Source organism: Myotis daubentonii, chromosome 2 (assembly GCF_963259705.1).
Source record: "Myotis daubentonii chromosome 2, mMyoDau2.1, whole genome shotgun sequence".
Classification (NCBI taxonomy): domain Eukaryota; kingdom Metazoa; phylum Chordata; class Mammalia; order Chiroptera; family Vespertilionidae; genus Myotis; species Myotis daubentonii.
This window is the reverse complement of record NC_081841.1, coordinates 124,532,011-124,556,355: the sequence shown is the minus strand read 5'-3', so window position 1 is coordinate 124,556,355 and position 24,345 is coordinate 124,532,011. Positions and strand designations below refer to the sequence as shown.

Sequence of the window (24,345 nt, the reverse complement as noted above, 5' to 3'; positions counted from 1 at the left end):
CTTCATTCTTCCTATTTAATGTCTACACTGCAGCTAAAGGAATCTTTTTAAAACACAAATCTGACCATGTGACCTCTTTGCTTAAAACGCCCCAGTGGCTTACCACAGAGATAGAGTCTGAGGGTAAAACCAGTGTCCCTGCTTGGTTGGACATCCAGACTTCAGGCCCTGGCTCCTGCCTTCCTCTTCCAGCCTGACTGGAACCCTGCTTTCCTGCCCATGGCATTCTTTTACCTCCTGTCATTGGCCCTCTTCTTTGTATGTGCTGTTTCTTCTATGAGGATTACTCCCTTCTCCCTGCCACCTATCCTTTCCTTGTCAAGTAAACCCCTGTTCATTTTGCAAATCTCACTTCTGCATTATTTCCTCTTGGTAAGCTTTTCTAAATTATGGCATTCATACTGACCTATGCTGCTTTCTCTTCTTGGCACCCATTACACTTGTAACTTTTTAAAACTGTACTTAACGTGGCTAATGCAAGCCTGTAAATCTTGTGGGGCCAGGCACCCCATCAGTTCACCGTTTCCTGTTCCCTGTGCCTAATACACTGTGTGGCCACAGTAGTTTTCATTGTTGGAGAAATGAGACAAAATGCTGTCTTTCCGCATATATGTTTTTATGAAAATGAAGCTATTAAAGGTATGTGAAGCTACTACTTTATAGAATGCTACTTATGAAAAGTTAAAGTATAACATGAATCCTGTCAACTTAAGGTATAATATAAAGGAAGGTTTAAAGAAACCTGAACATTTTGATACAAGCTGTTTTGATATATTGTATATGACTTAACAAAGTCTTTCTTTACTTTTTAAAATCCTGTTTGAGGAAATTTTGTTTTATACAGGGTAGGTGTCCCAGTGTCAGAAAGCCCCAGCCCTTTTACCTGTATCAGAACTTAACACTATGCACTTCCTTCAGTCCCTGTCTTAACTCTTTAAATTGCCTTTTCTGCCTGGTTTGCTTTTTTTACAAACAAGAAGAGACCCGAGCCTTCGTCATTTACGACTTAATCTTTTATTTAAGAAGACATTTTTTAGTGATCATTCTGGTGTTCACTCTTTCCTTCTGCAAATATTTATTATCTGCTGTGTGCCAGCCACTGTTCTGTGGGGGAGACGGAGGGGGAAAGCTTAATTCCCCTTACAGCTCACGTTATCATTGGTGCCTTATTTATATCATTTGAGTGCTGGGTGACCTGCCATAGGTCTTTTATATAATGGACTTCTCTTTAGAGAGGCTTTAAGCTTAAAGTAGATTATAAGTAGAATTCTATAAAGTAGTAGCTTTCTGAATAAATATCAGTATAAATGATTTTAAAGTATATTAAGATGGCCTAAAGTACTCCTTTAACTCCATTACTAGTTTATTTCTCAGAGATGGATGTTATGGGATTAGGCCTGATTAGTCTAAGAGAGGAAGCATGCATCATACAGGTACATTACACTGACTGCATGAGCTCTGCAGTTCTTTCAGGTGGGAAAATAAAAGAATATACAATTCAGTATCATGGGTATTTGTTAGCATATCAGTTCAGCTCCAATAGAATTTATTGGCACTAGGAATTAGAATTTATGTGTTGACATTTTAATCTTTTATTTCTATAACCATTTATTCTATTCACTTACAAGTCAACAGAGCACTTGAATGGGCTTTCATTCATTGTTACAAAGGAGCAGAAAAAGTATTAACTTTTAAATTTTACCACCTCTTAAGTTCAATACCTTATTAAGCAATTTACTCACATATATATTCTTTTGTTTTTCAAGTCAATGCCCAAAAATATGGTGTCTCGTCTTTGTGAATCTAAAAAGGTTTGTGCTGCAGCTGATATGCAACTTCAGGTATGTATGTACCTTTGTTCATGTCTTAACTCTTTAAATTGTTCTGAAGTTTTCCAGAGTAATTATTCAAAATAAATATATAACTTTAAATTATTTCCAATGCTACACATTTATTATAATAACTATGCTTCTAAAACATCTTTCATCTGAGTTCAAAGAACTTAACCAAATTGACTAATTCAGTCCTCATTGTCTTAATGAAGTAGATGTTAAATGTGGTTATTTTCTATATTCAGTCTGGAAAATCAAAACTTGGGAAAGTTACATGATTTCTTCTAAATCATACATTTTAGCAACAAATTTATATATTGTTATTCACTTTGCTTTAAAAAAATGTGTTTTTAGATGTGAAGTCTAATGAAGAGTAATGACTTTATTTCGATAACATTCAAAACCTATTTTCCAGGTTTCCAGATAAAGACTAAAAAGACTTTATGTGTCATCTTTTTTTATAAAAAGACTAGAGGCCCAGTGCACGAAATTCATGCACCAGAAAGGGGGGGGGGGTGTCCCTCAGCCCAGCCTGTACTCTCGGGGGATGTCTGACACTGCATGCACCAGTGACCATACTTTTTATACAGGTGAAAGGCATCTTGCTCTTCTATGGGCAGCTACATTTTTTTTTGCCCTGATTATAAAAAATAGTACAAAGGCAGTAGTACTATTTTTCCATTCTTATGGGTGGAAAAACTGAAGCACAGAGAAGTTAAGTAATTGGCTTTGTCACACTTTGTCACATATAAGTGTCAGAATCAGAGCTGACCACAAAATGTGCAAGCCAGAGTCCATGCATGTCATTGCTGCATCATCCTGTTTTTTCAGTGTTAGAGTAGACTTGCCTCTTAATTTTTAAATCTAAGAGACTTTTCCCAATATATAGGGTAGGGTCCCTAGGCCTGACCAGCAATCAGGGCCAATCTGTGGGGCGACCGGCAGGCGGGGCGATCGGGGGAGGAGGGACCCGCCTGCTGTCACCCGCCTTGGCTGGTGGCCTGGCGCTGCCCGCTCACGGCCCCACCCCCCAATCGCCGCCACCAGTCACCTCCCTCTTGAGGGGCAAACGCTCAACACAGGAGCTGCCCTGACTGGTTGTTCCACTGTTCGGTCAATTTGCATGTTATTATATAGGATGTCAGGTCTATATGATACCAGATGTTTAAGTTATTTGTAATTACTGAGATTGCTTGTGGAATTCTTACTCATCATCAGATCTTGGGAGTTATATAAACATAACCTAAACACTCATCTTTCATCTCAAGCATCTCAAAGTATTTACTTTATAATGATCTAGTTACCTATTTAAAAGTGTAGCCACTCCTTAATTGTTTTATAGTTTTGTAAAATTCAGTCCCTAAAAAGTAAGTAATGAGCTTTGTTTTTTGATACCTTAAAATGCATATTTCAGTAAAGAAAATACCTACTGTAGACAAAACAGTAAATTTGCATTTGATTTACATTATTTAGTATCTATCCTATCTAATAAAGACACAATATGCAAATTAACCATCACCCTGTGACAAAGATGGCAGCGGCCAGGCCAGGATGCTTGCATCGTTGCCATGGTGACGACGCAGGCATTCCACCCCATCCCGGCCGCTCCAGGCCTTTGGGCAGCACGCGTGTGCAGGCGCAGAGCAACCTGGGCTGGGCAGGATGCCTGCTATGAGGGGGGGTGCAGGGGGTGGAGGGAACTACAGGAGTGCAGTGGCCGGAGCAAAGGCCATGTGGCTGGAGCGAAGGCGGAAGGCAGTGACCAGAGTGAAGGCTGGGTCCCAGGTGCCAGAGGGAAGCCGGTGCAGGCAGCCAGGGGAAGGAACACCTATTGTTGCATGAATCTTCGTGCATCGGGCCTCTAGTATCAATATAATTAAAAATGAATTTCTGAATTATTTTTTAAAATTAGAATTACTAGTACTTGGAAAAAGTCTTTTGATTTGCTGATAATTATAGTACAAGTCCTAGTTTAAAACCTTTTGTCATGGCTCTTATTTTGAACAGTTGTTCCAATGATACTCTTTTAAAATGGAAAACCAACTTTTCACTCCTCCCACCTTCTAGAAAGAATAACCCCTTGATTGGGAGAGAATGGGAAAGCTGGAAAGGGAGAGGGAGGAAGAGAGAGAGAGAGACAGAGAGAGAGAAAACCTGTTACCAGAGGAGCCGCAGGAACCAGTTTTCTTATTATACAATAGTCTCTTTGTACAGTGGAGAAAAACAAAGGTGGAAAGGAAATGGATTATTTCAGATTTCTAGAGGGGTATTAAAATTGTAATTTTTTTATTTTTTGCAGTGCATTGTTTTACAAATAGACTCTTAATTTTCTGTAGCTCTAAGAATCTTGATCCAAAGCATGCATGATTCCCTTGGTGAGCAAATAGGCTCATCACTTTAGAATTGTTTGGTTTATCTGCAAATGAGCATGAAATACATGCATTTAATTTATTTTGCTCTGTTTTTATAATTTAAAAAAATATTCCATGCTTATGCCTTTCATTTGTGAAAGGTAAAATTGAAAGAATGAAACTCTTGAATTCTTATTTGTTTATAGATTGTGGCAAAACACACACACACACACACACACACACACCCCAAAAAAATCAGCACCTCAGTTGAGATTAGAATTTAAAAGTTTTAATTCCTAATAATTTATTCAGTTAGAATATAGACAAGACTTGAATGGGTAATTTTGGCTCCTGTTTATCTTTATGCATTGTTACTTATTATAGAATATAGAATTGAAAGAGCTATATTTAGCTATACGTTTAGATTACCAGTTAGAGTAAAGCAATATTTATATTTAGAAAATCTCTATATTTTTCTAGGGAATGTTTAAACTTGACTTTATAATTTAGAACCATAATTCTATATCTAGATGAAGCCAGAAGCTACAAGTCATTTAAATTTTTCTTTTATCCAAACTAATCCTCATTTCTTTCAAATCAACAGCTGCACATTCTCTGCAAATTCTGTTTTTGAGTCAGAAAGATACATATCAGAAACATAATTGCATAACAGAATTTCTTTTCAAAATAAAGCATTTTCTACTTATTAACAATGCTAACAGTCAAGTCAAAAAAATTTATCATTACTATAGATTTTATGCAAAATTTAGTTTTCAGAACTTTATAAGCAGCAGATTTCACATTCAAACTTTTTCTAATGCTTTATTCTCCTATTATGTTTCAATGGCCTATATCTTCTATTTTGAGGTGAATGATCCTTTTCTTCTGGTCACCTCCTTAAGCCAGAATTGTTCCTGCACAGCAGCTGCTGCTTTTGCACCTCCTGGCACCAGATGTGGGGACTGACTTGGCTCTAGATCCAGATTCTCCAACAGCTGTACCAGAATTCTTTGTAATATCTGTCTTCACCAGACACTAGATTGTTATTGTTTTCTCCACCTCACCCCACCTATTTATCTCCTCTTACCTCTCCTTACAAAACTAGGATTCTGACCATTTCATTTTTCTCACTTAAGATATATGGGATTTCAGGAATAAAACAAACAGTATTTGTTAGGTTCTGGAGTCACAGTCATAACTTTATTTTTCATATTTCTAACCATATTTATTGCCAATACAAAGAAAGGCAAAATTTTAGTTCACAAATTTAAGTTGCTACATTATATTTTAAAGAGTACCTTACAGATAAGATTCAAAATTCTTTAATATCTTTAATTGTGAAATGTTGAGAGTTTTCCTTTTCATCATTGACATAGTGTTAAATAATGAGCAAAATTATCTCAAGCCATATACATCTATATTTGTGAATGTTTTAGACTGTGATTTAAAATTATTATTCTGGAATGCATATAACATCTTGGTCAAACACATTTTAGGTATAAGAAGGGCTACCCAAACTAAATAAATGTTTTCATCTGTCTAGGTCTTTTATGCCATTTTGGATCAAATTTACCATGGGAAGCATCCCCTAAGGCGGTCAACCACAGACATTCTCAAGGAAACACAGGAGAAATTTTATGGCTTACCATACGTTCCAAACACTGTGAGTCTAGCATTTTGATCCTGTTGTGTCCCGTTGAGTGGTTCTGCTAGTGTATCCATCAGTAGTTCATAGGTTGTGATCACCTTCCCCCTCCTATAACTTGGAATCCTTACATTTATATTGAAGTTTCACATGGGGCAAATGCTAGAAATTGCTTGGCTTACTTCATGTCTCCAGCCATACATATTTTTTTAATTTTTTTTAATTTTTTTTGTTGTTAACCCTCGCCCAAGGATATTTCTCCATTGATTTTTACAGAGAGTAGAAGGGAGCGGGAGAGACAGAGATAGAGAAACATTGATGTGAAAGAGACACATTAATTGGCTCTCTCCCACACTTGCCCCAGCCAGGGCTAGCTATCAAGCCTGCAACCCAGGTACATGCAAATGCAATCATAAATAAGGGAGTTACAACTGATACCATAGAGATACACATTTGACAATCTAGAAGAAATATATAAATTTCTAGAAGTATATAACCTTCCAAGACTGAACTGGTTAGGAATAGAAAATCTAAACAGACTGATTACTAGTAATAAAATTGAAGCGGTAACCAGAAACTTCCAACAAATTAAAATCCAGAACTAGATAACTTCTCAGGTGAATTCTACCAAACATTCAAAAAAGAACTAATGCCTTTTCTTAAACTATATCAAAATATTGAAAAGGAAGAAACACTTATGAACTCATTATACAAAGTCAGTGTTACCTTGATACCAAAGCCAGACAAAGAAATTAAAATTAAAAAATTAAAAAAAATTTACAGGCCAATATCCTTGATGAACATAAATACAAAAATTCTCAACCAAATATTAACAAATCAGATTTAACAATACATTAAATGGATTATACACCATAATGTGGTGGAATTCATCCCAGGGATACAAGGATGGTTCAACATTTATAAATCAATAATGCGATACACCACATTAACAAAATAAAGGGAAAACCATATGATCATCTCAATAGATTCAGAAAAAAGCATTTAACAAAATCCAACATTCTTTTATAAAAATAATCTCAACAAAATATATACAGGAGTAACATATCTCAACAAGTTAATGTTATATATGGGAAACCCACAGCTAATATCATACTCAATGGTGAAGAGTTGAAAGCTTTCCCTCTAAGATTAAGAACGAGGCAATGATGCCCACTCTCACCACTTCTATTCAACATGGTATTAGAAATCCTAGCCATAGCAGTCAGAGAAGGAAAAGAATTAAAAGGCATCCAGATTGGAAAGGAAGAAGTACAACTCTCATTATTTACAGATGACATGATACTATAGATAGAAAACCCTAAGAACCCCACCAAAAATCTATTAGAATAAATGAATTCAGTAAAGTTGTAGGTTACAGAAATCTATCATGTTTCTATATACCAATAATGAACAATCAGAAGGAGAAATTAAGAAAATAATTCTATTTACAGTTGCCCCAGAAAACATACAATACCTAGGAATAAATTTAATCGAAAAGGTGAGAAAGACTTGTAATGTGAAAATTGTAAGACACTTAAAAATAAATTGAAGAAGATACAAATAAATGGAAGGATATACCTTGCTGTTTTGATTAGAAGGATTAAAATTGTTAAAATGTCCTTATTACCTAAAGCAATCTACAGATTTAGTGTAATCCTTATTAAAATATCAAAGACATTCTTCTCAGAATTAAAACAACTAATCCTAAAATATATATGAAACCACAAAAAACTTCAATAGCCAGTGAAATCTTGAATAAGAACAAAGTGGAAGCTATCAGTCATGCTCCCTGATTTCAGAGTATACTACAAAGCTATAATAATCAAAACAGCATGGTACTGGCATAAAAACAGATATATAGATCAATGGAATAGAATTGAGAGCCCAGAAATAAATTCTGTGGTCAATTAATGCATGACAAAGGAGACAAGGCTATACAATGGGGCAAAGATATTCTCTTCAATAAGTGATTTTTGAGGAAACAATAGATATATGCAAAAGAAATGAAATTGGATCACTTTCTTACACCATATACAAAAATAAGCTCAAAATGGATTAAATCTTAAATGTGAGACCTGAAACCATAAAACTCTTAGAAGAAAAAAGCAGTAAACACTTTAACATTGTTCTTGGCGATATCTTTTGATATGTTTTCTTGGGCAAGGGCAACAAAAGTGAAAATAAACAAATGGGACTGTGTCAAACTAAGAAGTGTTTGCACAGCAAAAAACCAACAAAATGAAAAGACAGTCTACTAAATGGGACAACACATTTGCAAGCAATACATCTGATGAGGAGATAGTATCCAAAATATACAAGGAATTCATACGCAAGAAAACAACAACAAATAATCCAGTTAAAAATGGGCAGAGGACCTGAATAGACATTTCGCTAAAGAGGATATACAGATGGCCATTAGACATATAAAAAAGTGCTCAGCATCACTAGTCATCAGGGAAATGCACATTAAAACCACAATGAAATATCACCTCACACCTGTCAGAATGACTCATTAATAAGTCAAAAAATAAGTGCTGGTGAGGATGTGGAGAAAAAGGAACCCTCAGACATTGTTAGTAGGGTTGTAAATTAGTGCAGCCACTATGGAAAATAGTATGGAAAGCCCTGGACGGTGAGCTCAGTGGTTAGAGCCTCACCCCGTGCACCCAAAGGTGGTGGATTCCATTTCCAGTCAAGGGCATGTAACTGGGTTGCAGGTTCCATTCCCAGCCCCAGTTGGGGCACTTGTGGGAGGCAATCAATCAATGTGTTTCTTCTCACATTGATGTTTCTCTCTCTCCCTCTGTCCCTGTCCCTCTCCTTCCCTCCTTCCCTCCTTTCCATTTCTCTAAAAATGAATGGAAAAAATATCCCCATGTGAAAATTAACAAAGAAAGAAAGGAGGAAGGAGAAGAGAGGGGAAGGGAGAAGAGGGTGGAGTAGGGGGGGAGGGGAGGGGAGATAATACTCATAAAATTCAGATAGTGCTTATCTCTGGAATAAGGAATAGGATCACACATGTCTTAGAAATATTTTATTTCTTGATAATTTTGCCATTCTTGTTGCTGTATTAGTATAGATGTATTCTTGGTATGTAGAAAACATTCCTAAATGTTAATAGGCTATTTTGGTTGCAATGTATGGGATAAATAATGGATTTAGGGAAACCACTTGGAAAGTTACTTAATTTCCCTGGCAAACACTAATGGTGTCTTCAACTAGAACAGTGGCATTGGGGAAGGAAAGATTGAAATGAGCTGGAGAACAGTGTAGAAAGGTACAGTCAGTAAGGCCAGGTAGTGGACTGGGGTAATGAGTGAGAAGTAAGGATCAAAAATGACTGCAAGGTTTTTAACAAGAGTATTGAATAGAGGGTGACTAGTGTCTCTTCCCATACAGACCAAAAGAGTGACAGTTTTCCTCCTATAAACTTATCTCCAGAAATTGCTCTCTCAAGTGAATCACTTTTTCCCCTCAAATTAAACAGTTAGAAAAGGAAATTATAACTTAAACAGAAACCTACAAAGGATTCAGAATGTTTATAGAATCTGTACATATTATATGGACGGAATGTGCTCTAAACTTTTAGAGATGGTGATTACATACGTGTATGTATTAGCATTTCTTTAAGTGTGTTAATAATTCATCTTGGGAATAAAGTGCCCTGTTAATTATGTTTGAGAAACACTGGTTTAAATTATGTTAAGTGAGTTTTTTACTGCAGGACTTCTCAAAATCTGCAATGTGCTAATGAACATGAATTTCTAGTGCTCTGTTCCCAAACTTAATAACTTTGGGAGTCTTCATCAATAGGGCATATTTTTGAATACTCTGCAAGTATATTATTCTGTAATTATATTACTGTTGAATGGGGGCATCTCTATCAATATTCTACATAAAATAATGGATGCTTATTTTTAAATGAATAGCATTATTATGTCAGCAATTTATTAATATTTTGTGACTCCTAGGTCACTCTGTATAATATATTGTATAGACAAGTTTAATATCTACTTTTATTTGCTATTTCATCTAACAGTAGTTTGATGCTAGAAATCCAAAAGCTCCTGTTCAGTTGTAAATAGAGGGTGATTTTGCAGTATGCCAACAGGCTAGTCTTCCATTGTTACCACTTCTATTTAGTGTATAATGAATATTCTCAGATTATTTCTAAATGATTGTTCATTTCCTCATTTTTAATTCAGAGAGTAGAAAATGCTGTATTTCTTTAAAATATATTTTTATTTATTTCAGAGAGGAAGGGAGAGGGGAAAAGGATAGAAATACAAATGATGAGAGAGTATTATTTATTGGCTGCCTCTTGCACACTCCCCACTGGGCATTAAGCACACAACCCAGGTATGTGCCATGACTGGGAATTGAACCATGACTTCCTGGCTCATAGGTTGTTGCTCAACTGCTGAGCCACACTGGCCAGCTGTATTTTTATTTTTATAGTACTCCATTTTTATAATTCTTACATTGTGACTCACCTCTGAAACTGTTGAGAAACAATCATGTATATCTAAGAAAGTTTGGAATGAAACATTTCTCTGGCCTTATGATCCTCAAATTCTGTCCTAATAAGTATTTTTAAAGCTCAAAACATGAACAACTACTCTGCTGGTAGACTACAGTTTTTAAGATTGGTTAATGATGCTGTTGTATTTCAGTGTTTTAAAGTAATTTTGTAGACTTGTGAATATTGGTGTTAGAGCTGTGTGTCACACACGTCTGTTCTTTGAGTAAGTCTTGATGCCTATAAGACCTTTGTTTGTCCTTTACCCACCTCAAATTGAAAACAGGAATGTGCATATAATAAGGAAGTCCTGAGCACATGGAAGTCCTTACTTAATTCTTTATTTTACATCAGGGATGGTGAACATCTGGCCCTCGGGCCCTATAAGGCCCATGAAATCATTTGGTCTGTCCCTACCAAGGCATTAGGGGTGAGTTAATTAAATGTTTGACCAAATATAGCAGGCTAATTTTTAAGTTGATAATTTTGTATGGCCTAGGAATGATGTTATAAATATCCAAATGGCCCTTGGCAAATCAAAGGTTCCCTACTCCTTCTTTAACATCATTGTGATAGCTATTTTGTCTTCTTGTCCATATAATTTAAAATGTACTGTCTTAATAGTATAAAAGTTTTTAAAACTAAAATAAAAGAGTTATTTTTAGGAAAGCAGTTTCTGGGATTGAATGATGTGTTGATGTCTCTGGTCTTATTAGAACAAACACCAACAAAGAATGTGAAAGGAAGACATGTTTCTTGTGAATAGTGTCCACTCCATATTTGTGTTTCACTTTTGTATCCAGCAACTAACTCATATTATAGTGACACAGTGTTATACTGATTAAAAGTGGCACACCTATTATTCTAGTTTACCTGGGATGGGGGGGAGGGGGGGGCAGGAGGGGATAGTTCCCAAATAATAGACTAATAAGTAAACTTTTAGCATAAGGATAGGGTTTTATATGATCTATGCACAGTGCTTACCTGTACACCTTTGGGAGTAGGTGTATAGAGGCTTATTGGGGAATATACCTCACTGGCTTCAAGGGGCATCATTTCAAAAAGGCTCTTTGCCCTGGTCGAGTTGCTCAGTTGGTTGGAGTGTCATCCTGTACGCCAGAAGGATGCGGGTTCAATTCCCAGTGACGGCACATAACTGGGTTGAAGGTTCAGTCCCCAGCCTGAGCACATGCAGGAGGCAACTGAGCCATGTTTCTCTCTCAGATCTCTCATGTTGATGTTTCTCTCTCTCTTTCCCTTCCTCTGTCTAAAATCAATTAAAGAAAACAAACAAACAAACAACCATATCCTTGGGTGAGGATCAAAAAGGCTGCTGCTACTGGAGACTGATTTCTATTCAGACCTATTTCTATTACCTCTAATTATACAGAAATGATTACATATATAATGATTACATTAAGTATAACTTTCTGTCTCTAGAACAAACGGCTGAAAATTGTCCTAAATTTAGTCACATAGCAAAGAGCAAACAGGCTTTGGTTTGTTATTTAGCATAAAGAAAACTATATCCAAATTCCAATTTATATATTTGTATATATTAATTCAATTATTTATATTCTAGATAATACTTAAGTTATTTTTAATAATTTATATATTATGTTTATAATAGGTATTTTTATTAAGTGCATGCTATGCGCTGTGTATTATAGATGGGGATATAGTAGTGAATAGAACAGAAAAATTCCTGGCCCTCATAGAGCCTGTATTAAAAATGACTTGTGTGGTGGAGGAAGGGGTGTATACATAATTATCATTATGTCCAACTGTCTGTGAAACATTTCATTATCAAGTAAAATATTCCATGAGCTCCCTCAAATTGTTTTGAGTTGTGAGCAAATGAACTAAGCATAAGATTGGGATATTCTGATGCATAATACAGCTAATACAAGGATATGTTGGGACCCTGGTTTTTAATTTCCAGAGGGAGTCTATTCATGGAGGCATAGCAGTGGTTAGAGACAGTGGGAGGTTAAGCAAGAGGGGGAAATAAAGATGGCTAGGTAGAATGGAGAGTGGCTCAGAGGCTCTAGTAGGCGATTAGCCAGACCTCAGTATTTGGTGCCTGATAGGTTGGGAGATGGTGCTAAAGGAGAAGGAGTGGGTGTGACACCCAGGGTTTGAATAGGGATGGAGAAGGCATTCTGTGAAATACAGGAGGGGTAGCTGCTTTATGGGGTGAGGGGTGCAAAAATTGATGTGTTTATTTTGAGGTGACACTAGACTATCCAAGTGGAGATACCTGTGAGCAGCTGTTGGAACAGTGGTTGATAACCCAGATAACAGATCAAAGCTGGAGCTATGTGGATTTGGAGCCTAGAGAGAGACTTCCATAGTTATGGACAACATTAAACAGGGAGAATTGGCTGGGTAAGAATCTAAGCGACAATCCATAAGAATATTTAAGCAGTGGGCATACGCTGAATCAGCCACTGTGGTTGGAGAAGATCTAATTGGAACAACTTTTCTCGGGTGAAAGCAGAAAACAAAATTTTAAGCATATTATTGCCTCTTCTGTTTCTACTACTACAATTACAACTGTATAATGGTCTGTTCGCTTCTGTTATTTTAGGGTTATCTTGACTTATGGTAGCTTGGAATATCACTTATACAACATTTATTTTGGATGCATGTTCTGAGTTCCAAAATAATAGACTAATAAGTGAACTTTTAGCATACAACTTATGTGTTATTTGAGAGCTTCTTATGTTGAAATTGCTCAGTATTTAGAGCAGATCCTTAAGCTGACATTGCTGTTATCATGATTATATGTGCAAAGGAAAGTAACCACTAATTTACCATTTGGGAGATGGAGAGCAACCAGTGGTAAACCTAATTGTTTTTATAGTGTGCTCATCCCAGATTAACTTTCAAACAGACCTCTAACCATGTAGCAGAGTAGGAGTAGGGAGATGAAGTCTATAATGAAAGATTGCAGACAGATTTTTTGAGAGCACTTTTACCATGTTTACTTTACTGTATGGATTTTTGTTTTTTAATAGTCTTGAAAAGAAGAAAAATAAAAACGCCTACCATAAGAAAATTCATTGCTACATATAGTTTGAGTGTTACGATTTTGATTTATTACTACTAGAGTTTATGTTCTTTCCTGTTTACTTGATAGTCAACTTTTAAGAACTTTTTTCTTCCGAATACATATGTGAGTGCATATGTATATGTGAATCCATGTAGATATCTGACAATGGTGCATTCAAGCAGATTAAATATTAAATATTATATCCATTTTTTAATTTTAAATGTATATAGGGTATCCCAAAAAATGTATACACACACTTTTAATAATTATAAAGGCAGTGTTTATTAAAATACATTTCATTTTCAAAATTGAGCTATCAGCTGTTATAGTATGTATACACTTTGGGGGGGATACCCTATATATATCAAAGCTTTTCATTGGAGATTTTACAATTTTTAGTTCACTTATTAATAGAAAATTGTATCACAGCTTATTGACCTCATATAGCATCTTTTTTTTTTTTTACTTTTAAAAGCTTTAATTTTAGAATAATTAGTAGAACACTAAGCTAAGAAATATCTATTATATAAAAAGTCTGTGGTCGTCACACCATAATGACCGATCAGTAGGAGGCTGTGTGCGTGGAGTGGGCGGGACTGTGTGCATGGCAAGGCATGCACGGGTGGGCGGGAACTTGACTCTGGAAGATTTGACTAGAGGCATGGGTGGGTTTCTGGGTCCCGCCTCCTGCGCCCCTGGAACTCTTTCTAGATCCCACCTCCCGCAGTGGTGGCGGCAGCCGTGGGACTCTTTCTGGGTCCCGTTTCCCGCAGCGGTGGTGACCACAGGACTCCTTCTGGGTCCCACCAAGCTGCAGGACTCTGGGTCCTGTGTCTCAAGTGATTTTGCACGCTGGGCCCCTAGTTCATCTATAAAATGATTTCAACCATCAAGATTAAAGATTAAAATGCCAATCAGATTTTTTTCGATTAGTTATTTTTAAAGGCTGGTGAGATAAACAGTGGTTACATGTGAGTATATATTTATAATAATATTTATAATAATAAAAGAGTAATATGCTAATTAAGACCAGACAGCCGAACGACCTTCCCAGCGAAGCCAGGGCTGTGAAGGCTGAGCCCCTTGCACGATTTAGTGCATCCGGCCTCTAATATATATAAATCTGAAATTTGCTTTGGACCTTTGCTCTTCTTACCTCACAGTTGGTCAGATGCTGGTTTAAAGAATGGCATAAAGGTCTCTTTTTTTAATATATAAAAAAAACTATTAAGTAATAGAACTAGGCTGCCAGCATTGTTAAAAATTCATCATTCTGTCTCTAGATAATTGAATTTAAATTATTTGTTTACCATCCTCATCCCTTCTATTTGGTTAATTTGTTTTGTTTTTGTTTTCTTCCTGGGAAAGAAGTTGCATTTCCTCCTATTTTTAAGCCCCAGCTTTCACAGGAATGTAAGGATTCTCCTTGTGAAGTAAAGGTGCTGCCCAAGTTGCACTAATTTGACGTTGCTAAGCAAATGTTAGATTAAACAAAACAATATTTTTTCTTTCTCTTAAATACAACTGCCATATGGTGGATATCTCCAAAAAACCTAAGTGGTTAATTGCATGTTAAATTCCTTTCCTCTTTGGCTACATAAACAACTGAGAAAATATTTACCTTCTCTGTCATGCTAGATTTATTTATGACTTTGTAACTAAAACACAGAAGTGTTATAAATTGAAACTTTAATCTCAGGATTGACTCATTTTCTAAAAATTTATAGGCTTTCAGTTTGTGGGACAGCTGCAAATCTGGATTTCACTGATCTAAAACATGAGGATATTATAAGATTACCGGGATTGTTTTTATAATATAGTCCTTTGTGCCAAGTCACCAACTTTCATTTTTGTCTTGGTTTTCATAAATAGTGCTTTCTTTTTTTCTTTTTCTTTTTTAAATTTTGCCTGCAAATTCACATAGACTAGATATAATGAAATAAAAACCCAGGATATTAGAAGATCTTTTCAACCTAGTAATCTTTGTAATTTAAATGATGCACATGTCTTTTAGATTTTAAATTATTTACATTTTAAGTAGCTTTTTCTCTGGTGATTCTGTAAGTGAAGTCATGTTTCATCCATGGTGAATGTGAGCTGTGAGCAGAACACAGTGATCTTACTATTATACATGGCATCCAAGGGGCTTATTACAATGTCTTTTTACTTCTATGCCTTTGAGACTTATTAGCAATATAAGGAAACCTCCAGTTGACTGATACTAATTTTATGTTTTAATTATATTTGAAGTAAGTAGAATATGCACATGACTAAAAATCGCAAGGTATAAAAGTGTTTACAGTGAAAAGTCTCCCTCCTTCTCTGTCCTCCAGGCCCTTGGCCCCTTTACCTGGAGGCACCCTGTATTACTGTTATTTCTCACATGCTAACTTGAAGATAGACTTACTTCTATTAGTTGTAAGGAGACATCAAATCTGCTGTTCTAATGCCTTTCCCTTACTGTTCTTCCTGCCTTCTCTCTGAGATAGGCTAACTCTAGATTGGGCAATTACAGTTCTCCCTTAATGGAGTACTCTCTTACCTACTTTTCCTCTCTCAAATCCACATAGCTATCAGTGAGGTCTTTTCTAAATACAAATTTGATAATGGCAGCTCTCCCCTTAAAGCCATTCAATAGCTTCCATTGCTTTTTAACTAAAGGCCAAAGGCTTTTGCCACCAAGTTCCTATGTGATCTGGTCACTAGCTCCATCCAGTTAAATGCACTTGCTACCTTTGGCTCCAAGTTCTGAGCACTTGTTTCCTGCTTTCTGGAGCAGTCTCTGTTCTCCTCACTTTACTTCTGCTAAAAATGTCACTTGTCCAGACCTGGTCAGTTCCTCTGTTATACATCTCACAGCACTGGCTCTGGGGTCTTTTTCTTCATATCGCTCATCACAGTTTATAATTTCTTGATGTCATTGATTAATTTATATCTTCCCGATGGGAGTTAAATTCACACAAGAACAAGGCCCATATTTTATTTGTTTATTATTTCTTCAGGCCCCAAATTACTTATGCATGGTAGGTGCCTAACTAATATTTATAGTTTTTTAACCTTTTTATTGAGACATAACTTACATAAAATGCACAAATTCTAATACACAGCTTCATGATGTTTTAAATATGCATATACTTGTGTAACCATTGTTCAGATTAAGATATAAAACATTTTCAATACCTCTTAGAAAGTCCCTGCAACCCCCTTCTAGTCAATATGCCTTCCCCACAAAGTAACCACTAGCTTTACCTATTTTTTAGCTCATGTAAGTGCCAACATATGGTATGTGCTCTTTGTGTCTGGCTTCTTTCATACAACGGTATGTCCCTGAGATCCATTCATCTGTTGCATGCTTCATTAATCTGTTCTTTTTCATTGTCATTGCTTTCAAGTATTTCATTTTTTTAATGTTGATTTTTTGTTTTTTTGGTTTTTTTTTAGAGAGAGAGAGACAGAGACAGAGACAGAGACAGAGGAAGGGAGGGAGATAGAGATATAGAAACATTGATGGGAAGAGCAACATTGATTAGCTGCCTCCTGCATGCCCCTACTTGGGATTGAGCCTGCACCCTGGGCATGTGCCCTGACCAGGAATCGAACCAGTGACCTCTTGGTTCATGGGTCAGTGCTCAACTACTGAGCAACACTGGCCGGGCTCAAGTATTACATTTTTAATGTGCCACAACGTTTTGATCTATTCCATTATTGATGGACATTTGAGTTGTTTCTAGTTTGTGGTTATTATGAGTATAGTTCCTATAAATATTATTGTATATGTCTTTGTTTCTGTTGAGCATATACCCAGGAATGATATGGATAAACTTCTATGTAGTTTCAATGTATCTGTTGCCAAACAGTTTTTCAAAGTAGTTCTCCTGAGTTACACACCAACTAGCAAGGTTTGGATGTATTATTTGCTCCACATCCTGTCTAATACATGGATAGTCCTTTCAATTTCAGCCATTCTCCGGGTGTGGAGCCTTATCTCATTGTGGTTTTAATTTGTACTTTTCTCATGATTATTCATACTGGGCACTTTTTTTCATATGCTTATAGGCCACTTGAGTGTCCTCTTTGTGTAAGGATTTTAGCTCTAATCTGGATGAAAAAGGAAGCCATGGGAAGGTTTTATGAACTGAAACATCTAAAAGAGAGTTCTAATATCAAGGGGCCCTAGAATTGAGTTAGGAGGATACTGGGGAAGACAGACTTATATGTGTCCACACCAGATAAAGTTTGGACTCTGATGCTTATCATAGAAGTACATATCCTGGAACCTGCCCCTCCCCCATTCTGCATCCCCTCTCCCCCCATTCTCATATCAGTGCTTACCTCAGAGTTTCATCACCCAGATCTGACCATTCCCTTTTGAACTAGCCATCACACCATATTAAGTAGCCAATAGCAAAAGTTTCAGTCTGTGGTTTTTTACCTTTATATAAAACCTGCCTTTCCTATTCTTTCCAGAGCACAGTTTGGGGTGCTACTTAGTGAATCTGTGTCTCTCAGATTGCAGTCCTTTGCTCAAATAAAAGCTTTTTTTAATTCTTTTTTATAGATTAAACTTTTTTTTTTTTGGTTGACATTTTCAAGCAGATGGGAGATTGAGTGTAAGAGAGAGAGAAGAGTCTAAAGTAATTGCAAAGGTTTTGGCCTAAGCAGCCAAAAAGATGGTGTTGCTATTAATATGAAGAAGATGATATAAAGAATAGGTCCTTAATAGTGATTAGGAAATCAGTTTTAGGAATCCTAAACTTAAGATGTCTGTTAGACAAAAAGAGAGAAGATGTCACATGGGCTGGGGAATATGTAAGTCCAAAGTTCAGAGATGCAATCTGTGCTGGAGATACCAATTTAGAGCTATATCTAAAGCCAACATTGTGGGTGAGATCACACTTAACAGTGATTATAAATGGTATGTTCCTCAGTGCAGGTACTGGTCAAAGCTCAGTACCTACACCTGCACAGCTGAATATGGCTGGGACAGGCACACACCCACCCCAATGGGTCTTATTTCAAACTAGTGACCTGGTGCATGGATTGGTGAACATTGAAAGAAAATTAATTAGAAGAAATACTTTAATATCACTATTTGACCTTTCTCTATAAAAGAAATGTCAACCAAATTCACACTCAAGAATGACAGATGGAAACATACGTGTGCAATTGGCGCCAGCAAGAGCTTTATATGTATCACTCATGCACAATCAACTTGGCCTTTTATATATATACTAGAGGCCCGGTGCACAAAAATTTGTGCACTCGGCTGGGAGGGGGGGTCCCTCAGCCTGGCCTGTGCCCTCTCGCAGTCTGGGACCCCTCGGGAGATAACGACCAGGTGGCAGAGGGCAGGCCCAATCCCTAGGTGCAGCCCCTGGTCGGGCTAAAAGCAGGGCTGATTGGGAAGTTGGGGCGCCACCCTCTGTCATGCACAGAGCAGGGCAGATCGGGAGGTTGCAATGCCACCCTCAGTCACGCTCAGGGTAGGGCCGATGGGGGGTTGGGGCACTGCCCCCTGTCACACTCAAGGCAGGGTCGATGGGGAGGTTGCGGCGCCACCCCGTCACCCACAGAGCAGGGCCAATCAGGGGGTTGGGGTGCTGCCCCTGTCACGCGCAGAGCAGGGCCCATCTGGGGGTTGGGGAGCTCCCCCCTGTCACGCACAGAGCAGGGCGGATCAGGGGGTTGGGGCGCTGCCCTCTATCACCCACAGAGCAGGGCCAATCAGGGGGTTGGGGCGCCGCCACTGTCACACTCAGGGCAGGGCCGATGGAGAGGTTATGGCTCTACCCCGTCACACACAGAGCAGGGCCTATCAGGGGGTTGGGGCGCTGCCCCCTGTCACACACAGAGCAGGGCCGATCAGGGGGTTGAGGAGCTCCCCGCTGTCACTCACAGAGTAGGGCCGATAGGGGAGTTGGGGCACCGCCCCCTGTCACGCACAGAGCAGGGCAGATCAGGGGGTTGGGGCCCCGCCTTCTATCACCCACAGAGCAGGGCCAATCAGGGGGTTTGGGCGCCACCACTGTCACACTCAGGGCAGGGCTGATGGGGAGGTTATGGCTCTACCCCGTCACACACAGAGCAGGGCCGATCAGGGGGTTGGGGCGCTGCCCCCTGTCACACACAGAGCAGGGCCGATCAGGGGGTTGGGGTGCCGCACCCTGTCACACACAGAGCCGCAGGGCGATCATCGGGTTGGGGAGCTCCCCCTATCAGGCACAGAGCAGGGCTGATCAGGGTTTGGGGCGCCTTCCCCTGTCACAAACAGAGCAGGGCGGATAAGGAGGTTGTGGCCCCACCCCCTGTCACACACAGAGCCGCAGGGCAATCGGGATTTGGGCGCTGCCCTCTGTCACACTGATCCTGGTGCCGGATGGCCTCTAGGCTCCACTGATCCCGGTGCTGGGAGGCATATACCCTTTTACTATATAGGATAGCGGCCTGGTGCATGGGTTGGGGCCGGCTGGTTTGCCCTGAAGGGTGTCCTGGATCAGGGTGGGTGTCCCTACTGGGGTGCCTGGCCAGCCTGGGTGAGGGGATGATGCCTGTTTGCAGCTGGTCACACACCCTTCAGGGTGTGGGTCCCCACTGGGGTGCCTGGCCAGTCTGGGTGAGGGGTTGAGGGCTGTTTTCAGGCTGGCGAGTGACTGAAGCTCTCAACCACTCCTTTTTTTTCTTTTTTTTTTAATTTTGAGCCAGCTTTAGCTTTGAGGCTTGGCTCCAGCTCTTAGGCCTCTGCTGCTGAAAGCAGGTTTCTGGCCTTTGTTTATATTCTGTATTTGAAACAATGTTGCGATCCTGCTTGCTGAAGCCTGACGGACTAAAGCAGGTTTCTGGGGTTTTGTTTAGCTTCTATATTTGTAACATAGTTGCTTAGAGTTGCAACTCAGAGGCCTGCAGCGGCAGGCTGGGAACGTTGGAGTCCTCCGTCACTGAAGCAAGCAAGCCTCATGTTCACTTTAAGCTGCCTGACTGCCGGCCGCCATCTTGGCTGGCAGTTAATTTGCATATTGCCCTGATTAGCCAATGGGTAGGGTAGCGGTCGTACGCCAATTACCATGTTTCTCTTTTAGTAGATAGGATTAGAGGCACTCACCTAAGTGGACCCTTAACAGGGCTGGTAAGATATCACAGAACTCACTCCACTGACACACCCGCTCTCGAGAATGACCTCTTCATACCTGCTCCTCTTTATTCAATTACAAGCACCACCTTCCATTTTCACTCTCAGGGGATGACTGCTTTCTATTTCACTGAACATAGCAACCTGAAGGAAACTTCTCCTGTCACACTGACCCTGTGCCTGTATCTTTGCTCATGAGCTCAATGAATGACTATTTGTGCTCCCAGCAAGACTAAACCCTCTATATACACAAAAAACCACATCCTCTCTCACCTACTCCAACAATTTCCCCATTGCTTGCCCGTGTCATCAGATTTCCATATGTTAATAGATATTTCCCAGTAGCGTATACTTGTTATTTCTCTCATTAAAAACCAAATGAAGTCAATCAAACAAAGAAGCTACCTCTCTTTAATTTGCACTCCAAGTCCAATTGCCTTCCTTCTTTTACAGGGAAACACCAAAGAGTTGCCTGTGCCTCTCCCTCCATTTTCTCTTGAAACCCACTCCACTTAGTCTTTTGCCCCAACCACTCTACTAAAACTATTCTCATCCAGGTCACCAATGACCTCCATGTTGCTAAACCCAGTGGTTAATTTCCAGTCTGCAATTCATTTGACCTAATGTGCCATTTGATATCTGAATCACTCATTCCACCTTGAAACACTTCCTTTAGTTGGTTTCCAGGACATCACACTCTTCTTTTTTTAGTGATTTTGTTTTGTTTTTTTGTTTTTTTAATTTATCCTTACCTGAGGATATTTTTCTTTTCTTTTTTTTTTTTTAATTAAATCTTTATTGTTCAGATTATTACATTTGTTCCTCTTTTTTTTCCCCCCCATATCTCCCCTCCTCCCAGTTCCCGCCCCACCCTCCGCCCTCACTCCCCACCCACTGTCCTCATCCATAGGTGCATGATTTTTGTCCAGTCTCTTCCCACATCTCCCACACCCCTTTCCCCCCCAAGAATAGTCAGTCCATTCCCTTTCTGTGTCCCTGATTCTATTATAATCAACAGTTCATTCTGTTCATCAGATTATTAATTCACTTGATTCTTAGATTCACTTGTTGATAGATGCATATTTGTTGTTCATAATGTGTGTCTTTACCTTTTTCTTCCTCTTCCTCTTCTTAAAGGATACCTTTCAGCATTTCATATAATCCTGGTTTGGTGGTGATGAACTCCTTTAGCTTTTCCTTATCTGTGAAGCTCTTTATCTGACCTTCAATTCTGAATGATAGCTTTGCTGGATAAAGTAATCTTGGTTGTAGGTTCTTGGTATTCATCACTTTGAATATTTCTTGCCACTCCCTTCTGGCCTGCAAAGTTTCTGTTGAGAAATCAGCTGACAGTCGTATGGGTATTCCCTTGTAGGTAACTGAGTTTCTTTCTCTTGCTGTTTTTAAGATTCTCTCTTTATCTTTTGCTCTTGGCATTTTAATTATGATGTGTCTTGGTGTGGTCCTCTTTGGATTCCTTTTGTTTGGGGTTCTCCGCGCTTCTTGGACCTGTAAGTCCATTTCTTTCACCAGGTGGGGGAAGTTTTCTGTCATTATTTCTTCAAATAGGTTTTCAATATCTTGCTCTCTCTCATCTTCTGGCACCCCTATAATTCTGATGTTGGTACGCTTGAAGCTGTCCCAGAGGCTCCTTACACTATCCTCGCATTTTTGGATTCTTTTTTCATTTTGCTTTTCCGGTTGGATGTTTTTTGCTTCCTCGCAGTTCAAATCATTGACTTGATTCTTGCGCTCCTCTGGTCTGCTGTCGGGCGTCTGTATAATATTCGTTATTTCAGTCCGTGTATGCTTAATTTCTCGTTGGTTCCCCAATATAAGATCGAGGGTCTTATTAGTTTTCGTGTAGATCTCATTAAGTTTATCGACAGCTTCTAAACAGTTCTTGAGAGACCTTAAAAGTGTGGTTCTGAACTCTATATCTTCCATTGACAATTTTGTCCTGTTTCTTTGTCTCCGCATTTTGTTATGCTTCCTTGGTGTACCCCCTGGTGGTCTTTGTTCGAAGTCTTATAGTTAAATCTTGATTGTTGTAGCTAATTCCAGGGAGGGTTTGACCTCCAGGCCAAGTGGCTATGAGAATCAGCTGTGTCAGCAGTGAGAGAACTTCTGTCCTCTAGGGAGGTGCTAATCTAGCCTTTGCCTGAGGCTATCCGGCAAATGCCTCTGTGCAGGGCTTGGGCGGGGCGGGTCCCACAGGATCAACAGGGTGGGCGGGAGAGAGCAGTTATGGCGGCTCTCAGTCCTGTCCCCAGGGGCTCTGCCTCTCTGAGTCCCAGCACCCGCTGCAAAGCTCGGAGAGAAAGCTGCACTCGCTCTGACCGAAGCCAGACAGTCCCGCTTCTCCCGTTTGAGTCTGGGTCCCTAAAGACTCGCCCGGATCTGGTGCTCAGAGTCTGCGACTCCCTCCCGATTGAAAACACCAACCGCGCCCTCCGCCGCCAGCCCGCTCCGCGCACTCCGCACCTCAGAATTTGACTTCACCACTGCGCCTCCTCTGAGTGTCCGTGTGCGTTTCTCTTTCCTCCTAGTTGTAGGACTTCCACTCAGCCAGCGTTCCTGTGGTTCTGGGTGATGTCCGTTCCGTGTTTTAGTTTCACTTTTGAAGTAGTTGTTCAAAGCAGCAAACTCCGGCGTTAACCTATGCCGCCATCTTGGTTCTCTGTTTGCAGCATAATGATTATTGAAAGGAAGAATTTAAATGATGTGTGGGAAATATAATTTTATCAGTTGCATATAAGATTGTAAGAGCAGGAAAAGCAAATGAATTCATTAAAATAGATCAGAATCTCTCTTATGTTTAGCATTAATTTGTGTGGCTTTTGAGGATGATCCCTGCTCCTGAAGGACAGCCGTTCTCCAGGTCACCAGAAATCCCCGTAATAATGCTCAGCTAGTTACTTAAATACAATTGTGATTGATTTGTGACTTCTCACTGCTTTCCATGGCTGTATATTGTTCTTAATGTAGTTTTTCTTAGTGTCTTTTACACATCTTGTTTTGTATTGCATATTTTTAATAATTGTCAAAGTGAGCACCCCATTAGTTGCTTTTTTTATTTCCATTTTCTTAGGATTCTTAACTTAGTGATGATGCAATCATTCTTTCACATGTGTATATTTTTCTGTGTCTCAGAGAAGCTTTGAAATAACTTTCTGATTTATGGAGAGTGAAAAGTGAACCAAACTTTCAAAGAACATTTATAAAATGCAGACACTTAAAAGGCAACATGAAACAATATTTGAAATGATTTATACAATTTCAGCAATAACTTTTTTTCACTTAAGCCAAAGTACAGTCTAAACAACCTTTCATCGTGCTACGTCCTTTAAATGAAAGCAATGGAAGTCTATAAATCAAGTGATAGTTTACATTTATTTGAGAACCACTTTTCTAACTCAGTTTCCCTCCTAAAACTTAGTATATCCTCTAAAATGTTTAGCTGATTCTATATTGACTTTAAAACAAATAAAGAAATAAGATTTAAAAAAAGATTTTGGAGAATAATATACAGCCACCACTTAGTTTAACAAAGCTGAAGTTTAACAAAACTGAAAGTAATACTAGATGCTGCTGAGCTGGCTTATTTGAAATAAAAGCATTTAGTTATAAATTGGTTTATCTCAGTAGTGACTGAGTACAAACACAGTCACCATGATAGGTTAATCTCAGATTAGCCTATTGCCACTGATCCTAGGACTCCACAAAACACTTCATTCCTAATTATCTATCCTATGTAATAAAGAGGTATTATGCAAATTGACCATCACACCCTCTCACAAGATGGCTGCCCCACGTG

The 24,345-nt window shown here is 38.9% G+C and overlaps 1 protein-coding gene across 5 annotated transcripts in view; it reads left to right on the top strand.

Annotated features, from left to right (window-relative positions):
* MIPEP (mitochondrial intermediate peptidase) overlaps positions 1 to 24,345 on the top strand; it is a 231,029-nt gene that overhangs the window by 140,292 nt on the left and 66,392 nt on the right. For all 5 annotated transcript variants that reach the window (XM_059684463.1, XM_059684460.1, XM_059684459.1 and 2 more), the window contains exons 15-16: positions 1,767 to 1,841; positions 5,727 to 5,846. In XM_059684463.1, the coding sequence (XP_059540446.1) occupies positions 1,767 to 1,841; positions 5,727 to 5,846 (195 nt within the window). The remainder of the gene's footprint in view (positions 1 to 1,766; positions 1,842 to 5,726; positions 5,847 to 24,345) is intronic.